This window comes from Talpa occidentalis, unplaced genomic scaffold (assembly GCF_014898055.3).
Source record: "Talpa occidentalis isolate TD23 unplaced genomic scaffold, MPIMG_talOcc4v2.1 talOcc4.8, whole genome shotgun sequence".
NCBI classification, from domain to species: Eukaryota; Metazoa; Chordata; class Mammalia; order Eulipotyphla; family Talpidae; genus Talpa; species Talpa occidentalis.
The window spans coordinates 97,438,473-97,459,591 of NW_023605194.1; the positions used below are offsets into that span (position 1 = coordinate 97,438,473).

Here is a 21,119-nt window from a genome sequence, read left to right on the forward strand (position 1 = left end):
CATCACTTCTGAAGGTCAAATGAGTTTTAGACAAGATGTCATGTGGGATCGCCATTCAGCACATTTAGTTAAATGGTTAAAAATAATAAAAATAATGACAGTAGTGGAGTTACTTTAAAAAAAAAAAAAGCACAGAAGTCTGAGAGAAAATGAGAGAACCAGATGTCTTGAAGGAATGCTGGGAAACGGTTAAGAGAAAGATTTCTCCCACCCCAAACAAAAGCTTCCCGGAGGATCTTTTGAGACTTGCTGTCAGTATCTGATGTCGATGCAACATCGTATATCTTTTTTGTGTTTTGCTGTGGGGTTTCTTATTTATTTATTTTATTTTAACAAAGAAGACACGATAGGGAAAACTTTTTTAAAAGGATGGCAATTCAAGTTGACCCCAAAGTGAGCATTTCCCCAGGTCCCTGGTGCATCTGCCTTGTCTAAAGATCCAAAAGACACCAGAAGTTATATTGCTCCAATGCTGGATTGGGATAGAAAGAGCGAGCAGCCTCATGCTCAGCTTTTCTGAAAATGATGCCATCGATTTAAGGGAGAGAAATACCACAATCTCTCAGGCTCCAAAGGAAGATCGCTGCCTTTTATAAAATAGAGCATGAGCAGGTCCAAGCTAAGAGGCTGTTACTGGATGCAAATGAGCTCTCCAGGGATGCCTCCGTGGCTCCAAAAACAAACTCGGAATCCACACGGACATGCAGGCGAAGGTCCAGGTCATGTCACATCCTTTCACAGGGCGAAGTGGGCAGCCGGGCCTGGTGCTTTTCATGATCCATTCTCTTTTCCAGGCCACTGCTCACCCACAGAACCAAAGTCTCTTGTGCCAAGGGATGCTTTAAAACTCCAGTGAGGCCACAGCAAGATTCAAGTTCCAAGTATTGCTCATTGCCAGTGACAATTAGAACAATCTGAAAATGTTCCTCCCAGAAAAAATACTCTTTTTTGTTGTAACAGGGGTGTAAACGCCAGCCAATCTCTTTTGGCACCCAGAGCTGTAAGAAGTGCTTTCACTGTGCCACCTCTCGACAAAAACGCCCTCAATGAGCATCCTCTAAGGACCAGCTTTGAAAAGGGGTTTCGCGTATCAGGTTAATGCATGCACTTGGCACGGCCCAACTTTTGCACCAAGGCTCTGGGGTATGGGGTGATAAGAGCCAGGTTCTGTTTGTTAACGATAAGGCAATTATTTCTTTGGTACTTCATAGGGAAGAAAAAAAAATCTTACAGCAAAGATTCAAACAAGGATCCCAAGGGAGACAACGGAACTCTGTAGGTTGGAAAAGTTTTTTTTTTTTTTTTTCTCCTTCACAGGAGCAAACAAATGGGCCATTGAGAGCAACAGAACAGCTAAGACTAAGTTAGGGACGAACACGCTGGCACTTGGCTCCTGCAGAAGTCCTCGATAACTTAGCGAGGGCAGACTGCCGGTGGAAGGAATGAGAGAGAGAAAAAAAGACAAACAGAAAGTGGGAGGAAAGGAAAAAAAGAAAAGGAAGAAAGTAAAAGAGTGAGATGAAAGCAAAGAGGCAAGAAAGAGAACAAAGGAGTGGGGACCCACAGGAAAAAAATGAACACACTATGTCATGAACGGCACCTCCCATGTGTGAAGAGATGGAAGCAGCCCATGAACTTGCATGGGTAACAGCAGACTCTGCTTTCCCTGACCCTGAACTGAAATTTTCTTCCATTTTAAATCTAGTCAACAAGTCCCAAAGCTATGATAGATCTACAAGATTCCCTGGACTGTCGTTAGGGTCCGAGGAGAAAAAAAAAAAGGTGTGTGTGTGGTGGGGAGTTAGCCTCCCCTTTGCAGGCGTAATGTTTAAGAGGGGAGGACACGTGATTTTTACTTTAGAAAGCAGATCCTACCATTTATTCTCCAGGTTTCACCATTAGCTGGGGTTTCCTAGTGTTCCCTGGAACTCTAACGTGCAACAAGTTCAGGCCTCAGATGCCAGGTAGCTCGCAGGAAGTATTTCTCAAGGTCATCACATCTGATTAACAGCTGAGACTTAGTTCCACTGCCTTGAGGGTCAGGTCCAGCCTGACATTTTTTCTGACACAGTTTTGCCCAGCTGGTTCTCGCTAAGCTCTGTAAAACTTAAAAAATGGTAGGTTGGGACTTCTCAAAGAAGTATGTCACTGAAGCTTCATTTTTAGTTTCCTACTGGGGGGGGACATATATTGAGGAGACCAAGATATTCTACAAGCATCAAGAATCCAAAAAACTGGCTTTCTGCTTGCTCATCCCCCTTGTCCTCAGAATTATTCCACAGAACCCCAGTTCCATGGAACTATAAATCCTGTCATCACAGGAGACTAACTTCCAGAGAGCAGCGGACCGTTGGCCCCATGACCTAAGAGGGAATCTGCTAGTCATGGCCTTGCAGATGTGGGTGGGCGGCAGCTGAGCCCATACTCATGATAATTCCCAACAAGTATGCCAGCATCACAGGTCAGCCTCGTCCAGTGATAGAAATGGTGCGAACTCAAAGAACTCTTCCTCCTGTCACAGTCTCCAGGTGCTTGGGTTTACCGCCAAACCTCGTCTCTGTCAAAAAAAATTTCTAAGCCAACATGTCTCCCTTGCCAGGAAGCAAGGAGACATGCCTCCCTGATTGGGGACTTTCTTTGTGCTAGATGAGGTTGGAAAACTTCAAAATGGTTATCACACTCAAAACCGCCAGCTCGACCAGGGACAAGGGACAGTAGAAGCAGCTGTTTTTAGCAAGACCCAATTTTTACCCTGTCATCCAAGATAGGGGATGTTTCAAAGCGTGGGGGAGGGCTGCAGACCCCCTCCTCTTTAGGAAAGAAGCACTTTTACCCCGCAGGAAGGGCTCAGGGAACTCCAAAAGGCCCAGGCAGGTGCTGAGCATTGGGAGTAGCAGAGTCAGACACACAGGGTGGAGAGAGATGCTGAGCAAGAGGCACCCCAGCCTTCACCATGCACAGGCTTACCTCACAGTCTGGTTAATTTGCTTCCTGTCTCAGTGATAGGAATTAGACAATTGTTTTAAAAACGCAGAAGCCACCGTAAAAATAGAAAATTATTGCTTCCTGTCATGACCAAATATTAAACACAGTGCACACCTAATGGCTCTATCCCTCCCCAGGGAAGAAGCTTTATGAACAATAAAATCCCAACAGACTTCCACTGTTTGGGTTTGGAGGTCTCATTATGGGCTCACTGATCCAGTACAATTTACAAGCTCAATGGACTCCACTCAAAGTGAAAACCGCCAACCCGGAGTTATAAACAGAACACCTACAGTGAAACCAGCATTTCATTCTTCATCAGGGAATGAAAAAAAGAAAGGATTGAGAAGAAAGGTATTAGGGTACAAGATGCTCACAGAAATAGTTCTGACTGCCTGTATTAGAGTCAAGATTAGATACCCAGGCCTCCCTGGTGGCGCAGCGGGTTAAGTGCAGTGCTGTGAAGCTGTCCACAGCCTCCGCTGTGCCGGTTCGATTCCCACCCGGCCAGGGAGATTCCCTCATGGCGCAATAGACCTCAGTCCTGTCTCTCCCGCTGCTCCCTTCAGCAGTGTATTTCAGTTCTTCTGCCTGTTCTGCTCCCCTTTCTGTCTCTGGTGGATTCTCTCACCCTCCTGCGCCTCTGGCCTGTACCCCAGTGCTTGTATAAATAAATAAATGTTAAAAAAAAAAAAAGATTAGATACCCCACTAGAAATGCAGGGCAAGGAGAAGAAAGCAAGGGAGACCCTAAAACCATGGGCAGGAGGAAAAATGAACAAAGGAAACGGGGCGTAATGGGGACAAATAGTGGGGTACAAAGGAAGTGAGGGGAGCAGAGCGGGATTTTAAATCTGCCATTCCTTTATCTGCACAGGTCAACTCAAACGTGACATCAAATTTTCGAAGTTGGATTTTTTTTTAAGTTCACTAAATTACCCAGATATATGTCTAAATGGTGGTTATCCTTCATCTTGCGACTCAACATCTGGATGATAAAATGCATTAGCCACTCTGTATTTACTTGGGCAAGCACCGAGTGGGCTGTTAGCGTTAAATCGAAGTTAAGTCTGGCTCTTGTTCAAACGTCAGCCAAGACCAAGCAGGGAGAGTGGAGCTTCCCCTTTACCTTTAACTCGGTGCAATTTATCACTCAAGCCTAAACAATTCCACATGTTTGAAGAAAGAGACTTCAGGAATGCTGAACAAAGGCTTTCAGGGAAGGAGGGATGAAATTGAACAGGAGAGGGACAGTGGACACTGAGCAAAGCAATCCAGGGGAGGCGACAGGTCCATAAAACCAGGTCTAGACAGAGCATGAGACCAAGGCACTAAGAGGTGACAAAAAATAGAGAGAGAGGAAACAAACGCTGGGGAGGTGGGGTCTGGGTGGAGAAACTGGCAAAGACATGGGGAAAATGCTGATGGTTCCCAGTAATGCTCCCTGCTCGCCTCTCAACCTCCTAAATGAGTCTCCAAAGTGTGAATCAATTTCCACGTGGACCAGATGATGAAGAGGCCCACATGGAGGTATTAAAAAAAAACCTAAAAGGAGGAGCCCAGGCATGTGCTAATGGGCTGTGGAGCCAGCGATGGCACAGGGCAGCTTTGCACATCATAGCTCTCCCTCCCCAGACCTCAGTCTGTCCTTCCAGATTCTTCAGATAAGAAATTGGATTTGGGGCCTCCCTGCTGGCATAAGGGGTTAAGATGCAACCTATGAAGCTATCCGCAGCCACTGCAGCACGAGTTCCATCCCTGGCCAGGGAGCAACCCACATGGCGCAGCAGACCTCTCATGACTCACCCGCTGCTCCTCTCGGCAGTGTATTTCCGTCAATCTGCCTGTTCTGGTCCCCACTCTGTCTCTGGTAAGTCCTCTCACTCCCCACACCTCTGGCCTGTGCCCCAGTTCTTATATGCATAAATAAATAAATCTTTAAGAAAGAAAGAAACTGGATTCGGCAGAGTTGCCAGATAAAATTCAGGATGCCTGATCGCTTTTGAATTTCAGACAAACAAATCATTTCTAGTACAAGGATATCCCAAATATTGTTTGGGAAAGGCTTTATACTGAAAAGGCAGTCACTGCTTATCTGAACTTCAGATTTAACTATGAAATATAATTTTAAAAAACGCATTCGTGTTTACCTGACATTTCGACTTACCTGGGCATTCTCAATTTTTGTTTGTTAAATCTGACAACTCCAGATTCAATGAGAGGGAGGAAGTGAAATGAATGGCAGAGGAGTAGTCAGACCCAGTTCTAATGTCAGATTTTACTACAGTCATTATCATAGTACATGATTAATAGCCGCTTCAAGTACTCAACCCACAGTCGTTAAAACATGTAGTATGTACAACTTTACTCCTTCTGATGTAAGAAAAAACCTTTTGCAGAGGAGAAACCAGCCACGTGAGAAATTAGTGATTATAGTGAAGTAAAATTCACAGTGCTTAGGGGGTGAGGACTCCTCCAAATCATCAGTCTAGTCAGAAGTTTCGCAGTTCAGAAACTACATACACCAAGGGACTGTCACTGTTCCCGCCCCCTCCTTGCAGAGACCACCTCAGTTCATCGTGGGAGCCAGAGTTCTTGTCTCTACTCCCTACTGAGTCTTTGACCTGCTTTCTAGATGGCCTCTGAGCTAGTTGCTCATCAATTGGGTTTTCTCATCTGAAATCTGGGATGACAGCCCACATTATACAGCCCACAGAAATAGCTAAAGGAGTCATGTGGTTAGTTTTAAATTAATCAGGAAAATGCCTTGCACATTTGTGCAAACTGGACCCAATACAAAAAAAAAAGAAAAAGAAAAAGAATGAAAAAGAAAAGGTTCATCCTTTGTCTCCATAGATACCTACCTTGGAGCTTTCTTGGGGGGCTAGATGAGAATAACAGCATTTGGAGGTAGAATGGTACAATAACCCTGAACATACCACCATTTTGTGAGTTCTCTTTTTCTAAAGTCCTAACATCTTATAGGCCTTAAAATATGGAGGTGTTAACCCCAAAATGCTGGCCTAAATCCAATGGTTCCCAAGCCTGCACATTCTTCCATTCCTGCCATCATATCAGTAGGATTAGGAATTTCTCCTTTATTTCCTTCTCAAAAGCTCCTGCTATATGGAAGCAGCTGCAGTGTTTCTCATCATCTCTGGCTCCTAGGTGGTCTTCAGAGGGCTGGGAAAGTTTGCCTTCACTAGAAACTTTGGGTTTCAAACAAAACTTCCTGAAGGACAATCACTGAATTAATTTCCCAATCTAGTTGATGAAATGCTGACTCCTTGTAGCCTTGGGTCTAGGCTGCCTGACATGCTTTAAACCTCTTGTCACTCAACCACTTTCCTTTCTGATCAAATGCCCCCTCCAAATGCAACTCTAGGTCAATATAAAGAACAGAGTAGTGGGGGGGCCTGAGAGCTTTAAGTACTCCCCGCCCTGTGTGTCCTTGCTCTTTTGCAAGCTGCAGGGCTGCTGCTACGTTCATTCTTGTGGAGGGTCCAGACGCCGGAGAGTGATCCACCATGGGCTCCCTTACGCAGAAATTGATGGAGGTGTTGAAGGCCATGAAGCACTTCCAAGGGTTTGATAGAATTTTGGAAAAGATGACTGTCGTCTCTGCTGATCCTGGGAAAGTGATTTGTGAATTGAAAGTAGAAGAGGAACATACCAACAAATTAGGCACGCTCCATGGAGGCCTGACAGCCACCTTGGTGGATGACGTATCAACAATGGCTCTGCTATGCACAGAAAGGGGAGCACCTGGAATCAGTGTGGATATGAACATAACGTACATGGCACCTGCTAAAATAGGAGAAGTTGTTGTGATCACAGCACATGTTCTGAAGCAAGGAAGAACCCTTGCATTTGCCTCTGTGGATCTGACCAACAAGACCACAGGAAAATTAGTAGCACAAGGCAGACACACAAAACACCTTGGAAACTGAGAGAACAGCAGCATGACCAAAAGAAACCCAACAATGAGTAGCAGGTGTAAATTTGATGTGAACAAATGTAGTTTTCAAAATAAATTAGCACAACCAGAAAAAAAAAAAAAAAAAAAAAAAAAAAACAGAGTAGAGCAAAGAACAATTCTTACAAGATTTTAATCAACAAACAATCTAGTTGAGTCCTAATGGGTAGAACTCTAAATCGGCGTATCATCTAAGGCTATGTGTCTTATTTCCCAACCATGTAGTTTGTTTACTTCTTGACTAGGTCTAAAATAAGCCCAGAAGAGCTTATCTGGCACTGTTTGCTCAAGAGTAAGAGAAAGAAAATAACTGAAAGTTCTATAAGATTCTCATTGAGTAACCATGTAATCTTATAGTCTTTTCCAAGCTCCCCATCTTTGTTCCCCAAAAAGCCAGCTAGACAACTTTGTAAAGACATACCTTTCCTAGAAGCCTATCACTTCTTATTTGCAGCACAGAATACTGTTCTACTCTTTTTGCCTCATTCACTTCCTGGTAATTCTGCTATTTAATTGTATCACAGTTTCATAAGGAAGAAGCTATAAGTTTAGCATAGCATACCATTTTCTATTCTGAATAACCCCATATATCCAGTTGACCCTCTGATTTCATTAGGAAATCAGGGAGACCTGATTTCATTAGGATTCAGGGGACCTATGTAAGCACTAAGAATGAGAAAATCCAAGTAAAGCTGAACTAGTTTTGATTTCTCCCCTTTCTAAAGAATTATTCGTAAAAGACTTGGATTCTGGCCTCAGAGTTTCTGTTTTCTCACAAACATCCAGGCTACTAAAAAATTCACAGATTGCCAGATGGTACAACAGCAGTTCTTTGCAAAGGATCTGAGCTTTCCAGTGAACAAAGGATGGGTACTCATGGGGACAAGTGGCAACATCAGCAAAAGCTTTGGAGTGGTGGGTGGACTGGGGGTAGAGTGCAGGGTGTGGAGAGGTGAGAAAAGGGGCCTTCCCCACCGGTGATGGGTATGTGACAGGGAATGTTTGACCCTCGGCCTCTGCTGGCGGTGGGAGGGTGCACGCCCAGAAGAAGTTGAAAGAAATGAAGTCAGAAATGAAGATGCTATTATGAAAGTAACATAACTTGAAGTCTCTGCCCATCTTCCCAATTCCTGCTAGTATAAGGTGATAGAAATAATGTCTAAATTTTGGCAAGTAAACTAATAAATTCCCAGAGACACAAAGAGGAAAGTCTTCATAAAGAAAAGTCACATTTTCCTATAGGGCCCGCTCTCTCCATTCTCCATTTTCCAATTCTTTCTCAGCATTCTCACTCTGAACTATCAACTCAACCATACATTTTACTACTCAAACTCCTTTGATGGTGCCTCCCTGGTGGCGCAGCGGTTGAGCACTGGGCTGCGAAGCTGCCTGCAGCCTCTGCAGTGCCAGTTTGATCCCTGGCCGCCGGCGAGGGTCCTACATGGCGCACAGATCTCTCCTGCTGCTCCCGCTGCTTCCCTCAGCAGTGTACTTTGTCAGTCTGCCTGTTCTGCTCCCCGCTCTGGCTCTGGGGAATTCTCTCACCCTCCTGCACTTCTGACTGTACCCAGTGCTTGTATAAATAAATCTTTTAAAAAAAAAAAACAAACTCCTTTGATGTCTTCCCATTGCCAACAAAATAATGTTAAATATTTTTGTACAGGTTTAGAAAATTTTGCAAAATCTGAACCCAAATAATCTTTCTAACTGCTCTTCCTGTCCCCTTTCACACATATCCATGCTGGTCTAAAACTGTGAGTAAATACAAGAAGTTTGCTCCTTTCCATTTGCCTTTTCCTATACACTCTCCTCCTAATCCCTTCAGCTTCAACTGCATGCGTCCTGCCTACCTGAAAATCATTCCTCTACTTCAGGTCATCTATAATTTTTATCTCTGCCTCCTTTATGACACTTTTTACATTCTATGGTGTGTCCCAATTACTTCTCTGCCCCATGGTGTTTTCATCTAAACTATAAGCTCCTGATGGGGAAGCCTTGTGTCTATTCAATCTTACTATCCCTAAAGACACCTTGCAAAGTCTATGATATAATATTTACTGAATGCCTTGCAACGCTACATATCTGCTCTTGGCACTGTTTTGTATGTATCTGCCACTGGAGGATAAGATTGCTAAGCAGTTGTCAAGTACATGTACTTACAGGAAAAGTGTTATATGTCGTGGCAAAGGACTCAATCATCCAAATTCTATGACAGCTGGCATTCAGGGATTAATCTGTCAACTAATATTTACTGCTGAGTATCTGTAGTACCTAAGCCACTGAACAGACACTGTGGGAGAAACTGGGAAAAAAATTGCTGCAACTTTTTATAAAGCATATATTCTGTCACGTACTCCACGGACAACTTATAAACATAAGTATATTTGATACATCTCAGTGGGAGAGGTAGTATTATTAATACCATCACATACTAATAAATATTAGAGATAAGACTTAAGTGACATATGGTGTCTGACAACCAAGAATAGCTGGAAAGTTATGGCAAGCCCAACTAGGTAAAAATACCACTCGCTCACGCTAACAAGAGCAAGCATAGGTGACCAGTGGCAAATGACAAGACTTTGGCTACAAGAATTGGTATGTTGGAGGAGGTAGACTCTGAACTAGGTCTTAAAAAAGGGATAAGATGGGCCTCCCCGGTGGCGCAGCGGTTGAGCGCTGGGTTGCGAAGCTGCCCGCAGCCTCTGCAGCGCCGGTTCAATTCCCGGCTGCTCCCCGGCCACCGGAGGAGGGTCCCACATGGCGCGCAGACCTCTCCTGCCGCCCGCTGCCCCCCTCAGCAGTGTACTTCGGTCCTTCTGCCTGCTCTGCTCCCCGCTCTGGTTCTGGTGAATTCTCTCACCCTCCCGCGCTTCTGACTGTACCCAGTGCATGTATAAACAAAACAAACGAACAAACAAATAAATAAATAAATAAATAAATAAAAAGGGATAAGATTTAAATTGGGAGGGTGTTTGGGGTGAGTTTGAAGGTGGCAGAGAAATTTTGTGTGCAAAAGAAGAGAGGAGGAAGTATTTAAGGTGTATTTGATGAAACAACCATTTTGATTCTATTTTCAATGATGAAGAAAGGAATAAAGAGACTAGAAAGCTGGGCCCTATCTAACATCTCTTATTTAGTCTTCAGAGCACTTTTCAGTTTGTAAATATATATTTCTTTGTGTGATTACTTAAGCTGTCAGATCCATGAGCATAAGAACTATGCCTACTATTCCCTGGTGGTCTCTTGATGCCAGGAGTTCACAAATATTTGCTTAATAACTGAACAACAGAAAAAATTACTATATGAATGGATGATGGATTGAACCAATGATGAGATGACTAAGCCAGTTTATGTCAAATCCTAAAGCTCTGCCGGTCCAGAAAGATTGGTCAGTCAAGCAGAATATGTATAATTCTTACAAACTAACCCAACTACAGAAATGAACACCATCACTTTTCAGTACCACTTTTTTCATCATCAGGAGCAGAGTGATTTTTTCAAGAGAAATTTTCCTTTTTTACTTCTTGGCTCAGACTATCACCCAGAGAAGTGTTTCAATGCAAAGAGACATTTTTATCTGCAACAGCAAGTAGCAGAGTTCCTTTTCTTACTTGTCTCCTTAAAAATGGCCAAGAAACTAGCAAAGGTTTTACCAGAAGACATAAAAGAATGATGCATTCACTTTAGGTAGATGATCTGTTTCTTTGGGTTATTTTAGTGAGAAAATCTCAACCCTTCCTAAGGGAATGGAATTTTCACTAAAAAAAAAAAAATAGCCTGGGGCCAGACTTTTGTAGGCTCTTCATAGCACTGGGCTCCCCTACACTGGTGATGGGGAGTCTGAACAGAGAAGGCACATATTAATAGCTCCTATAAATTATTAATGAGCAAGGAAGATGCATTAGCATGCCTGACACCCAAACCTGGGCCCTCAGTTAGAATCAGAGAATTTAGAGCTTTTAAAGGTCGTCACTAACCCAAGATACTTTATATTGCAGATAAGGAAACTAGGTCTGAGTGGCATGATCTCTAACATTAGACATCTAGCTAGGGAATTATCTGGATACCCAGAAGTGAGTATCCTGACTCTATATCAGGGCCATTTCTGCCACACTGTGCTGCCTCTTAGTCACACTAGGGATTGATATTCTACCAAATCTGCCACAGCTGAATGTGACTTGTGTACTTGCAGATAAATGGCACTTCAGGAGCCAACAATGTCCACCACTTCACACAGAACAGGTCCCCTCCCTAAGATTCCTATCAGTTCTTCCAGGCTATGCTCACCAGGTCTTCACATTCTTTAATAAATCCAAATTCTGGAGTTCTTCCCCTTCCTCTATGCCAAATCTTTTTTCTGTAACTCTCACCCACAGAGGCACTCCAATTGTACTACTGAAGCAGGCTGTGACCTTGGCCAAGTTATCTGATTCCTTAAAACTAATGTTTTCCTCCATAAAATTGAGACTTTTCTCAACCACTGAAGATTAATTAAGCTGATTTAATTAACAAAAATTGCTAGCACAATGCCCAGCACACAATAAGTGCCAACTAAATGCTAGAGAAGTGTTGAATGTTGGTCTTATCCATCCTTCTCAGAGCCAGAATTGTTCGTTCAAGATGTGTCATTACTGACATATCTGGTTTATCCATTTCTGCGGAATATCCTGAAAGCTGTTCTGAGTGGCCTAGGATTGTAGGAATCTGCTAGATTTTGTGGATATAAATGGAATGAAAAGCCCAACTCCAACTGTTATCCAAATACCTCTTCTATGTCAAAAGGACCAGTGAGGTTAAAAGCAGACTCTACACCACAAATCAAGATAGATTAGTACGGAATTTGTTGGATGAATTCACAAAAAGAAAAACCCCATCATTCAGGATTAATGCAATACCTTCTGGCACATGTGGAAGGTGAGTAACAACTTTACTCCCCACAGTTATTCTGTGAAAGTTCCCATCACACAGATGACACTTTCCTGGAGTTAAGTGATACATCTGAGAGAGGAATAGCAAATACCGTGAGAAGGAAAGCGGATCCAAGCACATGCTCCAATGGAACGAGGTAGTCAGTGAGGTAGAGAGAAGCAAGAATAGGAGACATCAGATGGCAGTGGAAGCCAAACAAGAAGCCTGGGCCAAAGGCGAAAGCAGCCGGCAAAGAAGATGCCAGCAAGATGGCAGAAGGGGAAACTCCATTTAAAAAAAAAAATTGAGCCATACCCATTAGAATGGCAACTTTCCAAAAAAGAAGAAATAGCAAGTGTGTTGGTGCAGATGTAGAGAAATCGGAATCTTTGTGCACTGCTGCTGGGTATGTAAAATGGTGCAGCCACGGTGAATGTGGTATGACAGTTCCTCAAACTACTATATCATCCAGCAACTCCACTTCTGGGTATAGACACAAGAGAACTGAAAGCAAAGACGTGAAGAAATCTTTCTATGCCATGTTGGTAGCAGCACTACTCACAATAGCCAAAAGATCAAAGCAACCCAAGTATCCCTTGACAAATAGCAGTAAATAAGTATGGTATTTGTGGGATATTATTCAACTTAAAAAAGGAAGAAAATACTAACACATGCAACCTAGAGGCACTTCAGGATCTTATGCTAAATAAAGTAAATCAGACATAAAAGTACAAGTGCAATATTATATAAGGCACCTAGAGTCACTAAACTCACAGAAACAGAAAATAGAATGGTGATTGCCAGGGTCTGGGGATGGGGGTGGGGTGGAACAGGAGTTGCTATTTAATGAGGACAGAGTTCCAGTTTTGCAAAATGAGAAGAGCTCTGTAGATGGCTGATGATGAACTTGTTCAACAAAATGAACAAGCTTATATGCTTAAAAATTATAAAGATGATAGCTTTTATGCTGTGTGTATCTTGCCACGGTTTAAAAAAATTTTTTTTTAAGCAAAAGGGAGGATAATACCAGGAAAACCCCTCATGGACAACTAGCCATCAGTTATTTTTGAGTAAACCTTTTAAATGAGGGTCACTCTGTTATTTGTTTGGCTTCTTAAAAAAGAAAATAAACAAAAGCATATCAACATGTAAAATGGTTCTTCTGGGAATAGAGCTCAGAAATGAGAAGACCGAAGTCCCAAGACATGTAATTGCTGTGTTTTGCCAGAATATGTCTGTTTTGGTTATTTATAGTCCACGATAAGTGAAACCACCTAATATCTGCCTTTCACTTTTTGACTTATTTCACTTAGAACAATCAATTCAAAGTCCATTCAGTCTGTCCCAAAAGGCACTAGCTCATCTTTTTAAATAGCTAGTAGTATTCCATTGAGAATGTAGCCACTGTTTCTTCATCCAGCCTCTGTCATTGGGCACTTAGGTTCCATGACTTGGCGATTGTTACTAGTGCTACTGTGAACACAGGAGTACAGAAATCTTTTTCTATTACTGCTTACATGTTTTGAGTAAATACCTAGCAGAGGTGTCGCTGGACAAAAGACTGGGCTATTTAGCATGTGAGAAATAGTTTGGACCTGCCTCTTTAGTAGAAAATATTCTACCTGTGTGCACTGGGTCAGAAGCTGCCTATAAACATTCAAAAAGAAATTGTGCCCTGTCCATTCATCTGACTTTTTAAGGGGTCACAAGAACAGGAGCAGTAAGGAGTCTCTTTATTCTCCCACATCTTCCCAAAGACCACCAGATTATCCTGAGACCCAGAGATTCAGTAGCTATTCAGAGAAGCTTTCAAATAAAGAAGGGAGTCTTAAAAGAGCACAGCCTCTGAAAAGCAAGGTTGAATTAGAGCTTCCCTCTGAAACCACAAAATATAAATCAGTTTGGGCCTTTTTATTTCCACAAACAAGTCTTAATAGACAAGATTTAGGCTGAAGACCACAACAAGGATTATGCTTTTATTGCTGTTCTATCTTATTCTGTTCTTTTGTTTTTGTTTTTTCAGATAGGGACTTTGGAATTTTGCACTAAAAATTAATAAACCTACTCCCACTCTACACACATCTGCACGCAGAAGGAAGGATCTTTTGGAAGCCCATGATTCAGCAGCTGTCTTGCTGGGCTATGTGCTGGCCTGGCTTTTTGGAGAGGGGTGTGTTGCTGGCCAAAAATTCACAAAAACAACTGAAAATCAAAACTAACTTTGTATCTACAGAGATCATGACAGGGAGTAATTAGCAGGGGAAAAAGTCCCAGTCTGGGGCTAAGATTTAGGAAAAAGAGAAGTCCTGATGGGGGATGCCCCTTTGTAAAAACCAATAGTTTTCACTTAAAGGCCCATAAGGCAGTAAAAGCTATTTTTCATATTTCAAGCAGCCTATTGGAAACAGAATATCTGCCCAGGATGTGGTCACATGGGCTAAATGAAAAGTCAAGTTGTTTCATGTTTGAGCTGGAAGTTTATTAAGTCAGTGTGGTAACACTGGTCGTCTCATTGGAATCAAAAATTCCGGCCATTGATGAGATCAAGGGCACTTCTGGGATAAGATTGCCTTCCCGTTCTGTTATGTCTTTTGGTTAATAAAAATAGAATTACAGATGAATTATCACATATTAGTTACAGTTTGGCAGGCAAAATCTTGCAAAATCCTGAATTCACCAAGAAAAAAATAAAAGGGGTGCATGGCATTGAGAAGTTGGGGAGCCACCCTTGCGCATCCCTTTCCCCTCCTCCATTCAAGGTGCCTCGTTCTGAGGGAATACACAGGCTGCTGCAGAGCCAGAGTGGAACGTGCCTGTTGTGTGAGAAAACTCCAAGAGAGACGGTGTAAATTAACTGCATCTGGTTAGATCGAGTGAGGCGGGGGAGGAGATAATTAGTTGGCATTAGAGGAACAAGGGCAAAGAAGAGAGTTCTATATTTACTCAGAGGAAATCCAAAATAGACTACTTTGTACCCGTTTGGTGCTCGTGGGGGATTTTGACATCTCCAAGTCGGCAGACACTGAACCCAGAGACCAGTCCCCTGGATACATCCCCCTCCCAGAAATGGAAACCTGACATCATCCCTTTTTATTTCCATAAATGAAGGTAATGAGGTAGTGAAGGTAAGCCCAAGAAGACATTCAGAAGCAATAAGACAAGGCTTGAGTGAGGGAATGATATCCCCAAACAAAAGCCCTGCAATGAATAAGTTGAACAAATGCATCTGTTTATAATAATGGGTTCTCTTAAAACCTGATATCAGTCAATTTACAGTACCCTTTGGTATGTATGTTTCCATGTGTAGACACATAACATTTCGGAAGTAACACATATTTCAAGTGATGCAGAGACATCACGGGGCTGTTTTATTGTGCACAGGATAGTAAAAATAAATGCCACAGTCACATAAAGCTCCATAATATGCACCAAGATCCAATTTCCACCTTCTCCAAAGAATCTAAGGCATTTCAGCACAAACAGGGAGGCATCTAATAGGAAAATCTTTCTTTCTCCATAGAGCAAGACTACTTTCCTCAGTAGCATATATATTACATAGGAAGAAAGCGTGAAACATCCTGCTTTATCTGTGAGTGCAAGTTATATGCAGTTTTTTTCAAGTAAGAACTGCTTCTGGGTACAGAGCCATTATGATGTAAGGGGCAGGTTAGCAGTCACAGGTTTGCAAATATTTCCAAAGGTGGTTTATGGGGTGTTTATTACAAGAAAAGATGTAACCATCATGTGGTTAGAGGTACCTTCATAAAAGAGAAACTGAAGTTAGTAAAAAAGGTTAGAGGAAGATAGTGAGCTCAGTCTTCACACTGGAAAGGACTGAATCTGCCTCTAGGCTGCTCTCCTATGTTTCAAATCCCTCCCACACCCTCCAAGTCCAGGAGGGCATTTTGGGAAGTTGAAGAACGATGTGATGTGCAATCAGCACATCCAGCTCATGTAAGTTAGGAGGGGGAAGGAAAGAAGTGGAACATGAACCTAGAAGCAGGGACAAGCTCAGCTCCTGCAGCTGCACCACCATGACAAGTCTCTTCACCATTCCCAGGATCAGCCCTCCTATCAAATGAGAAAGACAGCAGACCTCAAAGAGTTCTTGCCACTCTTTCATTTTAAACATCTACGCACTTTCAGAAAAGCCAAAGAAATTCCAAAGAACTCCCTAAAATGGGTCTCACCGAATTCCTAAGATGACAAAGTCACCACACACATTCAGCAAACATTTTATATTTTGTTATCATGCTCTTCCAAGCATTTTGGAGAAGACTGCATAGTCACCATGGATATCTGAGGAGCTTTCTGAAACCCGCAGCTGCAGCAGGCAACATCCTCCAATCCACCAGTACACCATGGAAGAACAGAGATGTTGAGTGCTTTGTTCGAGGTCAGAAGCTAAAACAGGATTGGAATTCCAGCCTCCTCATTCCTAGGGCTATGCTATACTTTCCACGAAGAAACCAAGCTGGCTTTCTGGGAAGAATGCCAGAGGTTCCATTCTCCCAACTGAGAATTCATTGGAATATTGGAATAACAACTTTGGAGACTGTGGTCTCTCCGATCCATTTCAGGACCTGACTACAAACGTGAAAACCCAAGGAAAGGAGCAACAGGGAATTATTCCGTTTTTTAACGAAAGAGAAAAAATTAGGGGTGGGAATTTGGGATTTCTTAAAAATTACATGATTGCTGGAAGTTAATTTGGTATTTCTTCATTGGTTTGTAAGTTCTGTTTCCAATCACAAAAACAGACAGCTGAGAATGCCTAAATCACATTTCAATGAATTAGCATCATGTCCCAAAGAATCTTTCCCACTCTGAATATAACAGAGAACCCAGAATGTAGTCCTCTGTGGTAGAAAGGAATCTCCCTCCATGCAACAGAGAGCTTGGCTTCATCCCCTAAACCGTCATGTAAATTGATTGTCTTCAACTCCAACAGCAGTCACTAAAAATGATAAAGGGATTGCTGCTTAACTTGGGGTACCCTTTCTGTTGCATCACTGATTAAGGCCCGACCCTCCAGATGGGAAAGATGGTATCTTTTACTATCCACACAGCCCTTACCAGGCTGAGGTCAACACACCTGGAAATGAATCCTGTCATAGATTTAAAGACGCAGCCTCAAAAAGGGAGACTCTAACTTCTTTCAAGGGGACTGAACAAGAAAATGCAAGCTGGACTAGCTTGATGATAAGACACGGTCAACCAAGTAGCCAAACCCAAGCCATTACCACTCAGGGTTGAATTTCATCAAGGAAGGAAACCAAACCATGTTTTCAAAATCAATTTTCCCCCTACCTGTCGATGATGACAGGGTCTGAAGGAGTCTCATTTCGGTTTCCACAACTTTTCTTTTCGCAACATCGACTGTAGATTGGGAAGGAAGGAAAAGAATAACAGAAATTTGTTAAAAATCAAGATAGTACAATGCGCATGACAAATGTAAGAATGTTCATTAAAAAAGAAATATTCTGTAGGTAGCCTCTCAACTAGCAGCTGTTCAAGAACAGAATTTAGAGTCATATTTAAGAACAATACTGAACTTGAAGTTGAGCAATACTCATTCAAATTCTCACTCTGTGACTTTTAACCTGGATAATTCTCAGGAAATCACATATTTTTTTATCAGAACCACAGACAGTTGAATTTTAAGATCTATAATTTCACTTTAGCCCCTATTGATTGATTTTATGAGTGTATACTTTAGGTCTTTATGCCTCAATAAATATTTGAAGAAAGAAGGAGAAGGAACATGTATAAAATAGACCCCCAGGTAACTCCCTGGATTAGTATAAACCTTATTTACATAACACTTATTTTCCAGAAAGTTCAATGCAATTTATAAACATTTATAAACATTCATTCATTCATTTCCGTCATTTTCTAAAGATGGAGGACAAAGAAAAGAACTATGATGCACATTGTATTATATGAATAGGAAGGAATGAGTTAGGGAGCTGTCAACCATATCACCAATCATTTTCACCAAGTCCAGAACAGAAAGGGGACCCAACATGGGAGCCCCAGTCTTGAACGTCTGCTTCCCAAGATCACCATGCAGCAAAGTGCTGGGTACTTAGTAGGTGCTCCAAATATGCTTGTGGAATTGACTGAGAGGAAGAGAAAAAGGAGAGCCCTAGAAAAATAACAAAAGAAAGGAAGGATGCAGAAGGACCTAAGCAGAGTGCAAAACATTCCAATCTGAAGGTGGTTGAGTGGTGTAAACCTCCAGTTACAATTCCGAGGGACGTAATATACAGCATGATGATTATAGTTGACACTGTCCCGTATGTAGGAGAGTTAACAGAAGTGTAGGTCGTAAGGGTCCTTATCATCATAAGGGAACAAATTACTTGTGTTTTCTTTTTCCTTTATCTTTTGAGATAATGGCTGCTAACTAATTATTATGGTAATCATTTCATAAAATACGTAAATCAAGTTATTATGCCATGCACCTTATATTTGTACATTGATGTCTGACAACTCTATTGAAATAAGTAGGGATAAGTTATATACCAAAAAAAAAAAAAAGTAAGTAGACTCTAAGTAATCAAAATGTATGAATTAAATAAAAAACACTCCAATCCAAAGGTACCTTATGAAATATGTACATGAATGTGAAAAGGACAAAGGAAGCTCAGGGGCTAGGAAGTACCAGCAGGCACCTCCCTTGTTGCTCGCCTGCCTGTCTGTCAGGACAAGGAATACCTCTCAGCTGGGTGAAAGAAAATGGTCCACAAAAATCTAACTGATTGAGAATATAGCCTTGATCTGGCATATAGGAAAAATATTATCATCCACACTGGCTGGGAAATATCTCTTATAAATGTCAGCAATAAACAAATTATATGTAAGCATAGTCTTTCCCCTGATAGATTCTCTATAGTCAGATCAATCCAGCACAACAGAAAGATCACTAGAGGGGGAACCAGGCCTCTAACATCTGACCCACCACTCTCACTAACTAGCAATATGAATGTCCTCAGATCTCTTTAACCCCTGGGCTTTGCCTTCCTTGTATATAAAATGTAAATGCAGCTCTAGATCATCTCTAGACTTCTTCTAGGTTAAGAAGTACATGGGACTGGGCCTCCCTGGTGGCGCAAGGGGTTAAGACACAACCTACCTATCTGCAGCCACTGCAGTACAAGTTCAATCCCTGACCAGGAAGCTACCCACATGGTGCAACAGACCTCCCCTAACAGGTCCGCTGCTCCCCTCAGGAGTGTACTTCAGTCAATCTGCCTGTTCTGTCTCTGGTGAATCCTCACACCTACCCCCTCTCACCTCCCCCACTTACCTCTTTAAAAAAAAAAAAAAAAGAAAGAAAGAAATACATGGGATTATGAGGTTCCCTAAGCACCATTTAAAAGTAATGACAGGGTAAGTAAAAGAGGAGCCATGTGACAAGACAGGCCCAAAGGCCTGACATCCACCAGTCATAGGTTTCTTTTATGGTTCTCTGCTGTCCACTTGCCCTCTGCTCAACCACAGAATCACAAACAAATATTATTGAAAACTTTTAAAATCTTCATCTCTCACTCAGTGAGCAATTCTACCATTCTCAAAAAGTAAAATTTACTTGAGAGCAGCTGAAGAATTTTCACGAGATGGGTGCAATGAGGTTTTAAGAAATGTAATCAAATTAGTAGGAAGCAAAAGGAAAATTGTCTCAATTTTTTAACACCCAAGTTTGCTACTGGGAATTTCTGAAATAATATTTTGCCTTTGAAATTATATTAGGTCTTAACTTTTAAAATTTCTATCCATCCCAAGATTAACACCAATAAAAATGCTGGCCAGCTGCTCTCCCACCTTTTCTAAAGCACTTGTCTCTCTTCCCAACTCTCTATCCCCACCCACTTCATCTCCACCTCTCCTGTTTCTATTGCTTACTTCGGCAGAATACCTCTGCAGGTCAAGCAAGGCTTTTTTCTTAGCAACACAATTACAAAAACCCCATACATGCTAGTTACACAAAGGCCTTCAAACTCCACTCTCCTAGACATCACCAGCATGTCAACCTAACCCCAAATATGTGCAATGTTGGGTACAATTCAATTACAAGAGCACACACTGTCAGGCAGTGCCAATCTGTTTGGTTTGAGTAGGAATAATTTTGAAGAGACTGAGTAAGTTTGCAAAATTGCTTAGCTGAATTCAGCTGCTTTCCACGGGGATTTTCTCTGGAGGAAAAGAAAAACAGATAAAAATGTAAGCCTGGTGCCAGCACAATACAACGTGGGGAATCGACTCAGGGAAGGAAATGTTATTCAAGGAAAAATGCAGAGAAGCTAGGGCCCAATCTTCCATTGTTTGACAGCAGCTTGCTTAAGCATAATCTCTAATGTAGATGTTCAGTGCAGAAAAGATGTAAGTTTAGAAATAACTGGACTTGGGGCCTCCCTGGTGGCCTAGGGATTAAGCCTTAGCACTATCACTGCTGCAGCCTGAGTTCAATCCCAGGCCAGCGAGCTCACCCACATGGTGCAGCAGACCTCTCCTGTTTGGTGGGCTGCTCCCCTCAGCAGTATATTTCAGTGGATATGCCTGTTCTGCTTCCCATTCTGTCTCTGGTGATCTTCTCACTACCCCCACCACACCTTTGGCCTCCAACCCAGTTTGTCTATGAAAAAATAAATAATTTTTTTTTAAAAGAAATAACTGGACTTGGGCCTCCCCGGTGGCGCAGCGGTTGAGCGCTGGGTTGCGAAGCTGCCCACAGCCTCTGCAGCGCAGGTTCGATCCCCGGCTGCTCCCCGGCCACCAGAGGAGGGTCCCACATGGCGCACAGACCTCTCCTGCCGCCCACTGCTCCCCTCAGCAGTGTACTTCGGTCCTTCTGCCTGCTCTGCTCCCCGCTCTGGCTCTGGTGAATTCTCTCACCCTCCCGCGCTTCTGACTGTACCCAGTGCATGTATAAAACAAACAAACAAACAAACAAATAAATAAATAAAACATGCCTGCATTAAAAAAAAATTAAAAAAAAAAAAAGAAATAACTGGACTTGGTGGTTTTGCCCTATTTGAGCCCTTCTAAAAATTTCTCTGAGTCAAAGCTAATTCTTTTTTTCTTTCTTCCTTCTAAAAGTCTTATCAAGTTGTCCTAGTTAGTATTTATTGGATTCATAAATAGCGCTCAGTCCTCATGCCAGCAATATTAACATAAGCAACGGGAAGTGGAAAGGGGAAGACATTCATGAACCCAGCTGCCAAACCATCACTCTGGAGTCAGGT

General features: G+C 42.3%; 2 protein-coding genes across 2 annotated transcripts in view; one reads left to right on the forward strand and one right to left on the reverse strand.

Moving 5' to 3' along the window:
• EBF2 (EBF transcription factor 2) overlaps positions 1 to 21,119 on the reverse strand; it is a 183,604-nt gene that overhangs the window by 153,893 nt on the left and 8,592 nt on the right. The window contains 1 exon segment of the mRNA XM_054690285.1: positions 17,182 to 17,250. Within this exon segment, the coding sequence (XP_054546260.1) occupies positions 17,182 to 17,250 (69 nt within the window).
• On the forward strand, positions 6,401 to 7,028 carry LOC119233975 (acyl-coenzyme A thioesterase 13-like). The gene has a single exon (XM_037496704.2). The coding sequence runs from the start codon at positions 6,512 to 6,514 to the stop codon at positions 6,932 to 6,934; it is 423 nt and encodes a 140-aa protein (XP_037352601.1). The 5' UTR covers positions 6,401 to 6,511; the 3' UTR covers positions 6,935 to 7,028.

Excerpts from the sequence above, each read along its gene's own strand:
- LOC119233975 (XM_037496704.2), top strand. The coding sequence starts at position 6,512 with ATGGGCTCCCTTACGCAGAAATTGATGGAGGTGTTGAAGGCCATGAAG.